Here is a 17,951-nt window from a genome sequence, read left to right as displayed (position 1 = left end):
TGAAAACAAACAATGCCAATGTTTGGAAAGACAAGAAAGGTCGTTCAGTGGTACGTGCCATACTCGGCCGTTAATTAATACCCCTCACGGACGCCTTGTACGTGAGGAACATGTGACCTATTTTTAATTAATTGGGGTCTCCGTTTATAAAAATTAAATAGGTATTGATTTTAACTTGAGACAAAGCCAAGTGGAAATCATACCATGTCAATACAGATGGTAACGCCTTTCGTATTTACGCTGAATATTTCCCTGGTAATTAAAGATTAGATTAGAATTATTTATTCAGCCAACGTTAAAAAGTTAAAAACCTAAAACATCGGAAATTGTAGTGTACCTCGAGCTCTCTAGATTAACAATCACAAAATACATTTAAAAACATTACGAAGAAAATACAACAATAGTATTACTTGTGAATTGATAAAGTGTAAACGTATCGTAGGAAACATTTTTGTGTGTGAAGTTGTGCAGCTGTGGTTTTTCATGTGACATAAATAAGAAGTCTAACAATGTCCAAATGTGACACCATCCAAAAGGCGTGCAAGAATGGGGTGGGGGGGGGGACTGTGTAAGGCGTAGTTCTGTGGATGCTGCAACAACCGAACGATTTGGTATGGGTGCTGGAATGTAGTAACAGCACCTTACTTTCAAGCAATGTTATACTTTTCCTAAAGAAAAAGTGGCTTAGATTGCACCATAGAGTATGACCAAATAGCTTCCAAGGCTCTGAAGCCAACCACAGACCCAACCCTGCATTGGCAAGCTTTTCACACTCGAAAACAGACTTTTAAAAAACACGTACCCCCAGACAAATAAATGTGTCCTTCCAGACCAGTGTATTTTGTTGTGATTTCCAGTATCCAGCGTTTTGACATTTTTATGTAAAACGCTATGAAGAATATTAAATTATTATTATTTAACTTCTATTAACAATATTCCTTTATGTAGCTTGTGATTTAAATGCGCATACTCTTCTGAGAGGAATAATAATGTTTCTACCATTTAATTTGTATGGTCATATGAACACTGTAAACAGCACAGACATCTGTCGTTTAAACAAACAAAAAACTGAGTCACAGCTACTGAAAAATACTCTCGTAGGCTTCAACCCGGTCAAAAACAAGTCGTTAACAATATTTTATGACCAGTGATCCACGACAAAATGGCGTGTTAATTTTGATGCTGCAGACAAAGATCCCGAGTGTCATTTCATTGGTGAAACAAGCATCACGTCATCATTTATTTTGGCGTCTACTGTAACACTCTAAAGCTGGATGTAGGAGTCCTATAATAATAATTATAGGAGGCTTCAAATACTTTGCAGCGTCATTTAGAAAACAATTATCCCCCGCCCTTTTATCCAAACGAGACAAGATCATGTTAGTGTCTACATGGAGTTGTTATAGAACTTTCAGCATATATGGAATGTATGAGATTCCATGTCTATCTTTGTTTTATTTGTTCAAATGACACGGATCTGTACGGAGCCAGTAAATGTCCCTTTAGGGGCTCCGTAGATCTGTCTGAGTTATAAAACAATTCTTTCCCATGGGATTGTCCCCATTTCACCCCGTGATTATGTTAAGCAACATTGCACTCAAGTAACCCTACCTACATGTACATCCAATATTTGTATTTTATGGTAACCTGTTTCCACTAAGCAAGATTTTAAATGCTAAGCAAATTTGTGTGCTTAACAGCTTTATGAAATGGGGCACTGGAATTGATTCTTGAACAGATTAGGAAGTTGTTTTCTTCAGAACATGATTCAAGTACGCCGGTGATAACTAACTTTCCTTAAATCATAGTCTACAAAATCGAAGGACAGGGTTCAATTTGCTAAGCCAAATTTTGTAAGTGCTAAGCAAATTTGTGTGTTTAATAGCTGTGTTGGAACATGCACCAAATAGTGTTGCAACAAATTTTCCTTTAACCATAGTCTATAAAATATCAGGAATAGATTAAATTTCATTGAGCAATTTGGAGCGGTTTCACGGTTACTCACATTACAGTGAACACAGGAATCTGAGAACTTTAGTTTCAGATTGATTATCATGGCTTGATACTAATTTTTTATTATCAGAGGTGAGAGACACTAATGGCAAATGCTCTGAAACGGGGACTCACATTTACAAAGATAAATTGAAATGATTTGTTCATCTTTTAGTATTTCCAGGTCTTGATTTCCTAAAGCACAAAGGTACATCTTTTTAAAGATGTATTGTCATCATTACCAGAGTGATTTGTAAATGTGACATCACACTTTGCTTAGCAATTATTAATAATAACAATATTTATAGTAGTGGCTCCGAAACAAGTCACAGTAATCATCAGTAACCATGGTAAAAACCATACTTCATAATCAGTTTAGCAGATTTGAGCAAGGAGCCAGTCAAAATACACTGGACAAAACTCTAGTTAGTATTCTGCATTTTCCAACCAACTGCTTTAATAGTGAACAGGTTGCTGTGCCAGTAGAGTTAACATAAAATGCCCTATGCAATAAAGAAATTATAATAAAACAAGCAAGATACCAGCTATAAATGCAGGAACACTGTACCATTAGCATGATTAATGTTAACTGGCACCCCGCTTCCCGCTTGAAACTTTTCCTGAGGTTAGCAAATCTATCTATAAACCCTTCCTATGAAATCATGTGAATTGCACATCGCCAGAGGTGGGCAAAACACCACTGGCGGGCAAAATGAGGGAACGTCACAACTTTTTGCATGGAACTGCCTGGCATGACCCATACGCGTTTGGGCATCTGCCTAGTGCAGAACTCGATTTGCCTACCAATATAATCTGTCCGCATGCGGAATAGTGCGATTACATTTTTTACGGTGAGAAATGATCATTAGTAGTTTTTTAAAACCACACCCTTTCCATGTAGGATTACCACGCCTGGATTTTCATCTTCGGGGAGAGGGTATGTCCATTTTGCACCCGTCCCGCATCAGAAAATTCTTAAGTCTATGGGAACATGTATAAGGGGCACCAAGGCAGAGGTAACCTTTAGAAAGTTAAGTGATCGTTATGAGTGAATTAGTAGTAGTTATATGTAATATTAGTCATCCAGTTGAAAATGCTTTGCATCGGCGATGCATCGCTTTAGTAAAACTGTGTTTTGAACAGGACTGCAATATTAAACCACACATATTAGTATTATTAGTATTAATAGTATTTTTTTAATTTTATTTTTTAAGATATCTTTAAGACTGTTCAAGCCATTGGACACTTTCGGTAAACATTATTGTCCAAGTCCCACACTTCGTGTATCACAACTTAAATATTAAATAACAAACCTGTGAAAATTTAGGCTCAATCGGTCATGGGAGTCGTGAGAAAATAATGGGAAAACCCACCCTTGTTTCCGCACGTTTCGCCGTGTCATGACATGTGTTTAAAATAAATCAGTAAATCTAGACATCGAGAATTGATATTGTTTTAATGTTTTCTCAAAAAGTAAAGCATTTCATGGAATAATATTTCAAGAGAAGTCTTTCACCACCTTATGTAAACCCTGTAAGTTATTTGTAAATCTGTGAAATTTAAAAAGAAATTCTGTTCCGAAAGTGTCCAATGGCTTTAAAAAAAAAAAACGGATTAAAAAACGATTTTTCAAAGTTAACAAAATGACATACACTGTTGAAAGTGACGCTGGCATCGTCAGAGGCGTCGACTGTGACCGCCGCATTGGGGGCTGGACACGTTGAATGTTGGTTTGACCCGGCACCAGTCTAGATGATAGAAGCCCAACACACACCACAGTAAATAATTGACAGTCCACGAGAGTAGAGGCAGTGATCAGGTGCAAGTAAAACAAACCATACATATTGTGAAGGGTGTGGGTGCTTGGGGTGGGTGGGTGGTGCCAAGGAAGGGATGCTATTGGTTGAAAGTTGAAAAAGGGGAGGTAACAAATTGGGAGTGAGATTTGAATAATGTTTTGTACAATGATTTGTTTTGTCACACATTACCACTTGAAATAATAGACCATGTGAACTTTGTTTACAATAGGTGTGACCTTGTACATTCTTTGAGTATTCTGGCAGGCTGAGTATGAGTATTAGGTTGAGTAAATACTGTACAGGTCAAATGGAAAAGTTTACATTTTGTGTCATAATTTCCACATAAGTCCAAGAATTATGAAAGTAAAAGCTGGACAAATTTTAAGATGTGCCTCCTTTCATCAAAACAAAAGTTTAGAGAGTGCAATCTCCATAACATATAAGATTTTATATTTTCTTCCATTAGTCAAGGCTCTGTGGCTCTTTTGAAAACATGTGATGTCACAGGTCACATCGTCTAAAATTAAGACTAAACAAATCATTTTGTACCACACATTATCCAAATCTCACTCACAAGCAGCTTATTCGAAGGAGGTAAAAACATGTTTTTAAAATAGTTTTTCCAATCAGGAAGAAAACTCAAAAGAGCAGAGATGACGTTAAAAAGAAAAAGGAGAAAGTAAACAAGTAAGAAAGAAAACATAATTTTTGAAACAACGCAAAATGGGTCAAGAGATGGATTGGCGGTTGAAATGTGCCTTTAAAATAATTTAAGCTGGTATTGGCCACTGCAAAAGTTTGAAAATGTGCTATGTGCAATCACACTATGGACATGTGCAATAAATGTAGGTTTGGCAAACAAAAAACAAGCACACTAGTTACTTTTTTTGAAAATGAAATCATTTAGAACAAAGGCGTCCAAAACTTTCCAGTATTTGAATTTGAATGGATAGCATAGTAAATGATAACTGCTGGAAATGTGAATAAAATTAGGGCTGGCTTTAATTTCAACAGCTTGTACATCAAAGCAAAATGCAAATTGAAAATTGTTCATGTTGCAGGTAGGTGTATAAACAATGAAAACTAATCAATGATTTGTTAAATGGATGTCAGCTTTTTGTCGGTGAATGAATGATAGACTAAACAGAGGATGTTTTTCTAGTGCACAATATGTACATATTTTGCCCAAAGTTGTTAACATATGTATTTGATGAAATAGAATTTCTTCCATATGGAAAATTTGCACAAGATAAAATAAACAACATATGTTTGGCAATGATGTTGTCAGCTTGAATGTTAGGGTGGGAAAGTGGTAGATCTTTTTCATTGAAATATTTGAATCTTCATTTAATTTTGTTTTCTTTTCTGGGTGGGGAGGGGTGGGAGAAAGATGAGGGAGGTTTTGGTTGTGGAAATGTAGATGCGCTTATGCGGGATGATGTAGATGCGCCTTATGCGGGATGATGTGAGGGATGGCGATAGGTACAGTAAGGTTGTGTGGATGAGATCTGACAATTACCAGCAAAATGTGCATACTGCATTATTTCAATCCGTAAGAAATTTTGTTATCCATTGACAGGGACAGCCAGTTTGGAAAACGTCAAAACGTTAACAGATATATGCCAAGGTTTTTAACGGAAATTGGTTTGCAAAACAGAAGTTGAAATGTTGAATAGTTTTTACATGTAGCATGGAACGTGAATAATATTGTGCGCTGATGATTCAATTTGAGCGATTGAATTTTTAAAAAGCCAAAATTTAACAAATTAAACACCTACGATGGACTCCCGTCGGGTGAGATTAAATATCTTTTGGTGAATGACCTAAGAGACTTCGCTCTTTGTGGCTCCCTCCTCTGGGGTGTGTCTTGGTGCATGTGACTAATAAAGTATAAGATTGGTTTAATAAGGGTGTGGTCAACAAGAGTGTGGCCATGCAAGGGCGTGGCAGGTCAAGAATGAAGATATGGTACAGCATTGGCAACAACTTTAGTAAAAGATTCAAGGTACAGTTTAGGACCTTCAAAGTTAGGTCTAGTTGCTTGCACTTTAATCCAAAGGTCCCAGGTGCAAGTCCAACTCAAGTCAATTTTTCTTTGATCAACCCCAATTTTTTAAATTGACCGAGTCAGTTTCTCTTTAAATTGTTTATTTTGAGAATACAAGTTGTGGTAAAAACCTTTAAATTATAAGAGCATTCATTTCTGTTGAATAAGAATAACATTTACAATGACTTTTTGAGGTACGTTTTATGAAACTGATTTAAGATGCTGTACCATTCCCCGAATCACATATTTATTTGATACTTTCTTTTCATAAAGGGCGAGGCAGCTAAGCTTTTCCTTATTACTTTGAAGAGGAAAGTGTACATTTCTGCTGGAATCTTTCAAGGGGCACCAAGGCAATGTCCAGGACCATGAGGGCAATTGCCCCAGTTGTCTCCATGAAGTATCGGGCCTTCATTTTGTCATTCTGTGAACAATGTTATTGTGCACTGTGTTTATCAGGAGAACAATACACAAAGAAAGAAACTGAACATATCAAAACCTGAGACTGGAACTGGAAGAAAAACAAAGAGAAGATGGAGTGACAAAACTAAGGGGGAAAAAAAGAAGAGTGACAACTAGGAAGCAAATGAAATTGGATATAATTCAAAATCAACTGGATTTGTAAAGGTGGGAAACCACAACTCTCTACAAAATAGACTCATGCTGGATTTCAAATAAGAAAAAAGAAAAAGATTTGTTAGTTCAGTGTTAAAATTTACATTTCATGCAATGTGTTCATGCAATGAATAATCACGTGTGATTGTAACATGCTAGGGCCCAAATCACCAGAGGTCAGTCTTATGGCTCTGCTCACCGCAGAATTCTGCGCTTACTTCCTGTATACTACCATGCTTTACAGGGAGCTGTATAAGCACATAATTTCGCGGTTAGCAGAAATTGAACATCTAGTTGTCACAGCCTGATACATGTACATCAAATGTTGGAAGGGCAAGGCAGTTTTTACTTCAAGTTAAAAGGAACCTCTAAAAAGGAAAAGTTAGATTTATACTGGAACATTGTTTGTTTGTACAGTGAACATTGTTTTCTCTGTTTTGATTGTTTTAAAACCTTTGCTCTGACCTAAGTTCTGTGAATTCTGTTTAAACCAGTAGGCCTATTCCATTGAATATTTTGAATACAATTACCTCAACAATTTCAATAACAATAATCTCAGAAATAACAAAATAATTTCTCTGGTTGTTTTGGTATTCGTACACATCAACAACTACCTACACCAGCTTGACACAAATGGACAGTGAGACTTCTATTTCTAATTATTTTTTAAAGAGTGTACTTTTTACCCAGCTGGCATTTCATGTTCTTTCCAGTTAAAGACACTGGACACCTTTGGTAATTGTCAAAGACCAGTTTTCTAATTTAGTGTATCTCAGCAAATGCACAAAATAACAAACCTGTGAAAATTTGAACTCAATTGGTCGTTGAAGTTGCAAGATAGTAATGGAAGAAAAAACACCCTTGTCACACGAAGTTGTGTGCTTTCAGATGCTTGATTTTGGGACCTCAAAATCCAATTCTAAGGTCTCAAAATCAAATTCAAATATTTTAGGGGAAAATTACTTCTTTCTTGGAAACTACGTTACTTTAGAGGGAGCCGTTTCTCACAATGTTTTATACTATCAACCTCTCCCCATTACTCGTTACGACGTATTATGCTAACAATTATTTTGAGTAATACACCGGTCCATTAGGCTCCGCCCACAGCCCAGGTGTGAGCAAGAACGCATAAGCATCTCCAAATTATAGTGTCAGGCTTTTGGTTGTGCAATGGGTTGTGACTGGTCAATACGCAATGGGGAGGAGCTTAATGGATCGGACTATTACCAATAGTGGCCAGTGCCTTTAAAGGGGCACAGTCGTCTTGATCACACAGGAGTCTGTGAACAGACATAATATTTTGAACACTTAACCAGTTACTGCCCACATGCGGGCGATAAAAAAGACGGTGGCCTTTTCGACTTTTGTTTGTGTCGTGAAGGTCAGTAACTGGGTGAGTGAGATCTCACGTATCCATGTCCAGCCAAAAGCAGACTATGATCACCATGACTGTTCCCCTTTAAAAGGGGCTCTAAGGACCTCTTTAAAAGCCACTCTTTAAATGCATTTATTTTTGAACTGGATACAAAATACACAAAGTTGTCTCTGTAACAATTTTGCAACGTGCACTTCAGTTACACTTGAAACCCACGCATGCTTGAATTTGGTATAACCAACTGTACCAACGTGTAAAATTAAACAAATCAGCCATCCCGCAACCATACAGGGAAAAGCCAATTCCACAGATGGTCTGTTGTCATTCTCTGATGATTCATGATTATAAACATTACCGCAGAGTTTAATTAGCATCTATTTTTTTTTCTCTCATTATAACACATATTTATCAGACTGCAACCTTTCCCCCACACTTGCTAAAACAGAGGCCATCCATACATCATTGACAGTATGGGGGTCGAGTGGATCTCTTATACTGGGATTTTATTAATATAAATATAAATCTAAGTAATAAATAAGGATCACTCACCCGGTATTTATAACAGGTGACGATTTCCTTGCATTGGAGTTGTAACTACCGCTCATTGTACCCTGTTTCTTAAAGCCCTGTCCATTCTCATCCATTCCAAGGATGGGTTGCTTCTGTTCCAAGTCACTAGACTTCTTGAAGAGGTTGCAGAAGCCACATAAGAAGACCGTCATTGCAGCCACCATTAGGAAGGCTGCAGACACCATGGCCAGGATGACCTGGTGCAACACTGTCAAACGAAAAAAACAAAACAATTGTAACCGAAAAGACAACAGATTTGGAGATGGATCCCTTTAGTGTGTACGTTTTAAACCAAACTTTCACGCAACATTCAAACTAGCTAAGTGTATATTTTCATTCCATTTCAGGCCTGAATTTTCACCTTTGAGAGGGCAAGGCAATTTTTATTTTGTATGGACATGGAGGTCCATGGCATAGGGTACTTCCATTTGAAAATCTTGAATAGAGTCTTTGGGAAAGTTCTAACAACAGACGCCATGGCCTCAATGGCCTAATGTGTAATTCGAGGCCTGTAATAATGACTGCTCCAGGTACCTTTTGACCCCAGCATACCCTCATTTTACAGATACTGCAATGTTCAAGTTTCCAACCTAATTAATGTTAACCCATGGAGGTACCTCCATGGTTAAAGAAAGGGTCTATAGGCCTACATGTAGATTCTAAAACCTCCTTGTTATAAGGCTGGTAATGAAAGCAAATAATACCCTGTGAAACTATTTCGTCTGAAGTGCCCCAGTTTATTAGAAATAAACAAACAAGGTCGAAAGTCTGAATATCCAAAGATTGACTTTAGGCGATTTTTGGAAATTTCTGCAGTGTTCGTTTGAATGCCCTCAATACAAACTCATACATGTAGTTGAGGTTGGTGCCCTCTGTCATTGTCAACTTGCTGAATGTGGATGGATTTGACATTTTTGGGAACAATACCAAACAATTTTTGCTGTTTTCTTAACAGGCATTGGACACTGAATTCAGCTGAAACTTTTTCTGGTGATTTTATTTTGTATGATTGATAATTCAGCCAATAAACCTCGAATATGCTGACAAAAACAATCTATGATCCTACATTTAAACCTGGATCAGCTACTATGCCTTTCCTCAAAGCAATTACTTTCCCAGTATTTTCCCAGGGCTAGCGACTCAAGTGTGGAAAGGTCAACCAAAATGTTAAAGGAACATCAAAAGAAATTTTCCTTGGGTTGTTTAGGGGTTTATCCATCGTGGTATGTGTTCCTGTCTGGAATATGGGTTATGTCTTTATGATAAATCTACTCTGTTTACACAACGTTTTACAGCAAGTTGTTAGAATACATTCAAGGACGTAACGTTCTGAATTATGGAACCATTGTACACTGTAGTACATAAACACTGTACAAAAATCTGTACAAAAATGACACTGTGCCTTGTTTATTCCTGTGGTTACACCCCTATAACACCCCTATGTTCCGACAGGACACCCATGTTCCGACAGGACACCCATGTTCCGACAGGACACCCATGTTCCGACAGGACACCCATGTTCCGACAGGGCACCCCTACATGTCTGTTTCGACACGACACCCCTATAGATGTTCCAACATGACACCATGTTCCGACAAGACACCAATTTGTTCCTACACGAGAACCATTTGTTCCGACACGACATGCTATGTTCGACAACCTTGGTGGTACAATGTATTGGTGGTACTACATATTATTTTGTTTTTTCTCTGTAGCAATTCCAGCTTTTAAACTTGGGTTTATTCTAAGTGTTTTTAACTATTGATTGGTGTGTGCAAATTCTGCATTTATTACATGTTTACTGTATTTTCTCTTGGGTACTGTATGGATTTTAATAGGTTTTCTTTTAATTGTTCAGCACCCAGGAGCATATTTACAATGGATAGGCACTATATAAATTTCCATTATTATTATAACTACTATTATTTCCAAGGCCAAACCCTAACCCTACCCTAAGGAATACATCACATGATGTTGTCCAAACAATAGGGATGTTGGAATACCTACATGTAAAGCAGTCACCCGTTCCTGCATGTAAACGACAGGAATACAGGAATGTACAGCAATGATCATCCCCCTACACCATTGTACACATTGGTTCTCCCCAGAATTGTTCACTAGCGTGGGTATTCTGGACCCAAGTTTTGAAAGTTTGGCCAAAAGCGTGTTGAATTGAAACAAGGTCCTACTGAATGTTTTTTTTTGTAGTTAATTGCTTTTACATGTGCAATCAACAATTGGTTGATGAGCTCTGTGAATTTGATCTATTACAAAAAGTATTTAAAAAAAAAATTATTTTTTAGTTTGTTCATTAAACTCTGGTACAGGTGGTTGAAAAACAGTAAAGCTGTATGATTTCAATTTGAGGGTGAATAGAAAAGAGATTATAACAAATTTAAGTAAATGAAAAACACCATCACCAGATAATCATTTTAATTCACATCATGCCAAAAACAATGTGCACACAGGCCTTTAACAAGAGGTTGTGTCTCTGGTTGACTTACAAACAAACGAAAGACTAGTGCCTGACCATTCCTTTTATTTTAATAGTGACCTCCATGTTAAAACTAACATGTCTAGTTAACACGAAGTAGACAACCTTTACACTTTTGTTTGAACTGAGGTGGCAAAGGAAGTGTCAAAACGAAAGCAGTGAGCTGGGTACATTACACAAAATGAAAGTTGACTTTAACAAGAAAGCCACAAACATTTAGTTTGTTTTAAAGTAATTTGAGTAGATGGATACTTTGTGTGTGGACCGTATTGTTGCTAAGTGTGACATTCGTGTGAAGTTTCAGTTTACAATAAAATATTTTTAAAATAAAACTCTTTTGAGGGGTTACCTCCCCCACCCCCCAAAAATAGTAATATTAACAAAATAAAATAAAACATAAATCATCTTTCTTTCCAAACTTCATTAAGACTTAGTTCCGATTGTCCCTGTGGCCCAACGAAACATGTATCACTTTCATACCCAAGGTAACATGTCTAGTTAACACGAAGTAGACAACCTTTACGCTTTTGTTTGAACTGAGGTGGCAAAGGAAGTGTCAAAACGAAAGCAGTGAGCTGGGTACATTACACAAAATGAAAGATGACTTTAACAAGAAAGCCACGAATATTTAGTTTGTGTTAAAGTAATTTGAGTAGATGGATACTTTGTGTGTGGACCGTATTGTTGCTATGTGTGACATTCGTGTGAAGTTTCAGTTTACAATAAAATATTTTTAAAATAAAACTCTTTTGAGGGGTTACCTCCCCCACCCCCAAAAAATAGTAATATTAATAAAATAAAATAAAACATAAATCATCTTTCTTTCCAAACTTCATTAAGACTTAGTTCCGATTGTCCCTGTGGCCCAACGAAACATGTATCTCTTTCATACCCAAGGTACGTGTACATGTATATAAGTATTACTGAATACAAAAGGTACGCCACAAATGTCTTCTCAAAGTTGACTTTTTACCCAATGTTGTTGTTTCTTTCTTACCACCAACAGCAATATCTATTTGTTTTCTTACTATTTTTAAGGCTTAAGAATGCTACTGGCACAACATTTTGACATTTTTAACAATTCTTTCTTCCCTTTCCAGCCGGCCTGGAGTAAGCCTCTAAACCTAAGCAAATTTCACAAGTTTACATACAATATTTTTCAAGCATTTTTTTTATTTTGCAATCCAAATCGTACGGACTGCTATGCAAAAGAATGATTTTCGTCCCCTGAGGCCTTTGTCTACGTGAACGCAATTTTTAAAGGTCACAGATGTAACATCATAAACAGATTGGGAATGTACAAGAAAATAGACTGCCACGAATTAGTTACTTTTGTCTCACTCAGTTTTAAGGCACTGGCAGATATGTTTAGTTATTGTCAAAGACCAGTATTCCCCCTTGGTATATCCCAACATCATAATATGATGCATAAAATGACAAACCTTTGAAAATTTGGGCTCAATTGGTCATCTAATTTGCAAGAGAATCGAAAGAAAAAACATCATTGTTGCATTTCTTTGTGTGCTTTCAAATGCATACATATAAGGCTTTGTTTGAAGCAAAGTTTGAGTGAGTCTTACTCAAAAACTATGTTACTTCAGAGGGAGCCGTTTCTGACAGTGTTTTATAATATCAACAGCTCTGCATTGCTTGTTACCAAGTAATTTTTTATGCTAACAATTATTTTGAGTAATTACCAATAGTGTCCAGTGCCTTTAAGTCCATCGTGCGATGCTTACCTTCATTTTCTGCTGGTAGTTCTTGCATCTTGTCGCTGTTCTAACCGCGTCAATCAAACCTCCATGATATAAAATCCACCCCCTTCCTCTACACAAAACAGCATGTGGTAAAAACAACAGAATTCAATTCCGTTCTCTTTCACTCCTGTGGTGTTGAAAAAATCCCTGGTGTAGGAAATCGAAGCACCGTACTGCAGTTGGTAAACTCACTGAGCGTATGTGACAATCATTGCCCACTGGGTAGCAAATCAACTCATGGTAGAGAACAAAAATACTGGCGGTGTTGATACCGTAAAAGTTAAGCCCTTACAACGAAAAGCATAAAAGACAGTACTGTATCTAAATTCTCCAGATCAGGAACACAAGAGAATTTATAAATACCCACACAATTTTTCTGTGCATGCCTGCAGGGTTTATTAGTTTAGGAATTCTAGTCCTCACTGCCTTTACATTAAGTAGTTACTCATGCAGAACTCCCTGGTGGGAAATGATGAGTGAGTGCGCCCAACTGTGACCATTGAACAGAGCGTTGAGGATTGCTTCATTCAAAGCTGCAATTGGGGAAACAAAAAGGAATTATATGAATATTTTCAGTTCGTCAAATCCATGATTACTGAAGGTCACAGAGATGAACAGATTCAATTGTGGGTCAAATCCCGAACAAAGCTACTTTAGATTGCTATATAAGCTGTAATGTTTTATACAATACAAATACCATGAAGGCTACAGCTACACAATGTGTAAAAAATGCACGCGTCTGAAGCCTAGCCTTTTAAAATCTTACCATTCATAAATAAATCAACAAGTTATATATTGACTCCTGAGCAAGTTTGCATTCAACTTTGGGTCCAAAGTACAAAACAAACTGCAAAGCAATGCTATAGTCTTGTTTTCATACTATACAAAGTAGACATCGTACAGAAAGGACCGAAAAATGAACATCGTGGTAGTTCAGAAGACCTTCGTTTTCTCACAGAGAAAGGGTGGTGGGCCTGTCCTTGCACACACACTTGATGCACAATACTCAGCGCAATCAGAGAATGGTTCAAGGCACAATAAATCTAGTCAATGTTGATTTAAGAATTAGACTTACAGAGCATTAAATGATCACTATAGCAGAGAGTAATTCCTTTACACTACGGCAAGGGGCATTAATGCTTTACCGTGAGATAATGCGAAAAGCAGTCCAGTCATGGGGGCATGTTATTGTTAGAGAGTCTACTTTTAAATTAATCTTCAAAATATTCAGAGATAAATAAAAAAAATCAGCCGAGAGGATTATGGGTCTGGTGAAGGCCTAAATGAATAACAGAAGGGTGTGTCCTGTTAATACTACAGTCAGGCTCGACCACTAAGAGGATGTTTGTTATCTGGAAGTACACGACAATCATACATATTAAATCCTAATTAATTTGGTAAAGTCGATGGTTGGGTTCCAAGTTGACCACTGGTCAGAGTCTATAGGCCAAAGTCTAACACTTTCAGAATTCGGTCACTCCTGAACAAGTATTGCAGACTATTGAGTGTACAATATACAAAGTGAAGTGGACCACTGACTAGAGTAAATAAATTTTAGTATATTGGGACATCACTCACAAAGTAAACCCCACAACTAAACAAGTCTTGCAGTCTGGTATTTTATCTACTAGTACCTATTGTCCTATGGCTAGAGTCTAGTAAATTTACTTTTAGAATTTTAGTACTGGACTGCAGCAAGTAACTCCCACCATGGAGGAAGATGCTCCCACCTAAACAAGTCTTGCAGTCTATGGGTTTTTTCCCCTCTAAATACCCACAGGGCCACTGGCCACGGAGTCTCGTAAATTTAGCATTGGACCAGTAACCCCTTTTTTAACAAAGTAGTTACTGCAGTCTAGTGGGATAACTGTATGTATGGCGCCACCACTTTTTCATTCATTTCAACAAAAAGGGATAGGCCAATCTCATTGAGGTAAATAAATAAGATACCGTTACTATATTATTTCATTTCGAAGGTCAAAGTGGTGGCGCCATACAGAAACTTTTCCGTCTAGTGTTTTTTTCACACTACTGTTAAAACAAGCTTCCTACAAGTTTACCACAAAAAAAACCAAAAAGAAATTTATCATAGTTGTTTTTATTATTATTACTATTTATTTTGCAATTTCACATAAATATAAAATTTAAAAAATGTAGTACCCAAAGTCAATTTATAATTTTTTAATCAAGTGATTAATTTTTATACAAAAACAAACATCAAATCAAAACGATCAACATTTTTTTTTTTATTTTTTTTTTTTAAAAAGCAATCGCACAACATCGGTAAACAGTATTGTTCAACAAAGGCCCACACTTCGTATATGGGCAGTTCCATGGGGTCGGACGTACATTTCGGACACTTTAACAGAGTGTATTATTACAGTGGTATAAATAAAAGGAATTTTTATTCTGGATAGAGGTATAAGGCAGTCACTAAAGTTATTTTATCAAAAAATTATTCATCCATGTCTTTGGATATAGACGCCATTCGCCCAAAACACCATGGTGTCGGACGTACTCAGAGAAACGCCTTTTTATGAAAACCAATATTTGTAGTTCAAACTCTGTGATGTGTTTGAACTTTAATGCAATTTTTTCTTATTTATGGTTTCATCAGACCTCTGTCATTACACTTTACCATAAGACATTTGGTTCTTAAATTTGAATTTTAAGGAACGGCATTTAATATATTGGTGTCGCACGTACTTGTCCGAAATTGCATTCAAAAATAGGTAACAATCAGTTCAACTTTTCACTTTTGTTATAAAATAATGATTTAATCTACCAATTTGGTGTTGTAATATCAGATTAAATCATTATTTGTTAAAAAAAGTGGTTTAATTGTCAAATTATACAACTTTTTGAGATCAATAGAAACAATGTGCATGTGTAATGCAACTTGTACATGATGTACATGCGTATCCTTATGCATTGCTGTGGCAACCCAAACTTGCAAAACACCCAAGTTTCAAAATGTTGCCTAACAATGAAAGATATGAGTCTGCAAAATAACATTTGGTCCAAATATATTGAAGATTGGACTTGTGTTTAAAAAAAATTAAAGTTTAAAGTTCTTGGTGGGTAACTGTTGCCAAGGTCAAAGGTCACCAAGAATTTTGGTGTTAAATGTTTTGATATTTTCTCTTAAGAACCAACTTTATAGCATTGTCAACAGTTTACTAAATGAATAAGCGCTCTATCCTTGGTTGGGGGTAACCACATGTACCTGAATTTAACAAATATACTGCAAAAACCAAGCTTTTCTTATATTAATTATAAGTACCAGTGGGTTTTAGAAATAGAAATTAAAATTTTCTGCGGATTAAAATTATTGTGTTTTTAGCAGCCAGTAGAAAAAAAGGGGAATGAAATACACTTGTTTTGAGGCAAGATTTGAGTGATTTGGGTGAGAGTTACCCTAGGTACCAATTTATAGCTTTGTATGATATTTTAAAGGCATTCAAAAAGGCTTTCACATAATTATTTTGGAGGTGTCGAACGTACTGGTGTCGGACGTACGAACAAAATGCACGTCCGACACCAGGATTTTGTACGATTAAGAAGATTTTTTAAAAAAAATAATTCCATGTTTAGATAGAGGGCATTAATTGTGCTTTGTAGTGTTAATTTGAAAATTTTCTGCCCACGGTTGAAAAAGGGAGATTAAAATATTCACTATTTTGGTGTCGGACGTACATCGGAAAAGTAAGTTTCCTAAAATATTGAATATCATAAAATTTTGAAAGATTTTATTTTTTTTTTCCATCATTGTGTTGTTACCATAGCAAACTTCAAACAGGTGCAAAACCAAAACAAACACTATTTAACCACAGTAAAAATTTTGATTAATTTGGCAAAACATTATTTTTTAGCAAATTTCACTATTTTTAAAGTATTTTTTCAGTCGAAAATAGCACTTAAGCCGCTGAATATTTTCAGTAACAAATTATATTTTATTAAAATTCATACAATGAGCTACAAAATGATGCCTCATTTGCCACATTAGTGCCATTTTGAAATTTTGGCACTGAGGTTTACATTTCTATGGAACTGCCCATATCACAACTTATATAAAATAACAAACCTGTGAAAATTTAGGCTCAATCGGTCATCGGGGTCGGGAGAAAATAACGGGAAAACCCACCCTTGTTTCTTCATGTTTCGCCGTGTCATGACATGTGTTCAAAATAAATCTCTGTTATTCTCGATTTCGAGAATTGATAACTGTTTTAATGTTTTCTCAAAAAGTAAAGCATTTCATGGAATAATATTTCAAGGGAAGTCTTTCACCATTACCTTCTGTAAACTCTGTAAGTTATTTGTAAATCTGTGAATTTTTATTTTTTGTTCTGTTCAGAAAGTGTCCAATTGCTTTAAAGGCAGTGGACACTTTTGGTAATTGTCAAAGACTTGCCTTCACAGTTGGTGTATCTCAACATATGCATATAATAACAAACCTGTGAAAATATGAGCTCAATCGGTCATCGAACATGCGAGATAACAATGAAAGAAAAAAACACCCTTGTCACACGAAGTTGTATGCGTTTAGGTGGTTGATTTTGAGACCTCAAGTTCTAAATCTGAGGTCTCAAACAAAATAATTGGTGGAAAATTACTTCTTTCTCAAAAACTTTGGCACTTCAGAGGGTGCCGGTTCTCACAATGTTTTATTAATTATACCATCAACCTCTCCCCATTATAACTCGTCACCAAGAAAGGTTTTATGCTAATTAATATAATCATTTTGAGTAATTACCAATAGTGTCCACTGCCTTTAATGTTAATGTTGAGAAGACAACAGCATTGTATGATTGTTTTGGCAGTGACACTCCCCCCTGTGTAAAGAAAATGTTGACTACAATAGAATTACCACACATAGCATGCAGTGTTGTTGCACACGGACAAAACACTGTGTATATCACCATTCACACAGTACACACAGACTTGTTGCATGCAAAGTTTACGCAGTGTGCGTCGGCGCGCGGAGCGAGTTCGGTTCAGATTTGAGATTGCAACCAAAAGTTTTCGTCCTTTTCTCCATCGTGTGCTGTTGTAGGTTTCAATATTGTCATTAATAATAATTAACAGCAAAGCAAAAGCAAGAAACCTATCCAAGCTTTTCAATACAGTAAATTATAAAAATGCATACATTTAATTACTTACTCTTTGGTGTGGGTTATGCAACTTTCATTGCCGACTTTGACCATGGGGAGCTATAATGAAAAGGACTCGACTCTGCTGATATATGAGCCCTGCAACTTTGTTTTCCAATAATTGATTGATTGATTTGGTGCTGGGTGCA

General features: G+C 36.4%; 1 protein-coding gene across 4 annotated transcripts in view; it reads right to left on the bottom strand.

Moving 5' to 3' along the window:
• Nucleotides 1–17,899, bottom strand: part of LOC117291537 (synaptotagmin-7-like) — a 34,156-nt gene extending 16,257 nt beyond the window's left edge. For 2 of the 4 annotated variants that reach the window (XM_033773322.1, XM_033773323.1), the window contains exons 1-5: nucleotides 17,813–17,899; nucleotides 12,632–13,182; nucleotides 8,378–8,606; nucleotides 5,570–5,671; nucleotides 3,645–3,740 (exon numbers count right to left, since the gene is read on the bottom strand). In XM_033773322.1, coding sequence (XP_033629213.1) covers nucleotides 3,645–3,740; nucleotides 5,570–5,671; nucleotides 8,378–8,606; nucleotides 12,632–12,659 — 455 coding nt within the window. In that variant the 5' untranslated portion in view covers nucleotides 12,660–13,182; nucleotides 17,813–17,899. The remainder of the gene's footprint in view (nucleotides 1–3,644; nucleotides 3,741–5,569; nucleotides 5,672–8,377; nucleotides 8,607–12,631; nucleotides 13,183–17,812) is intronic. The other 2 variants (XM_033773325.1, XM_033773326.1) reach the window with 2 other exon arrangements.
• Between the last annotated feature and the right edge of the window lie 52 nt (nucleotides 17,900–17,951).

The sequence above is a fragment of the Asterias rubens genome, chromosome 6 (genome assembly GCF_902459465.1).
Source record: "Asterias rubens chromosome 6, eAstRub1.3, whole genome shotgun sequence".
Lineage (NCBI taxonomy): Eukaryota > Metazoa > Echinodermata > Asteroidea > Forcipulatida > Asteriidae > Asterias > Asterias rubens.
This window is presented reverse-complemented; position numbering and strand designations above follow the sequence as displayed.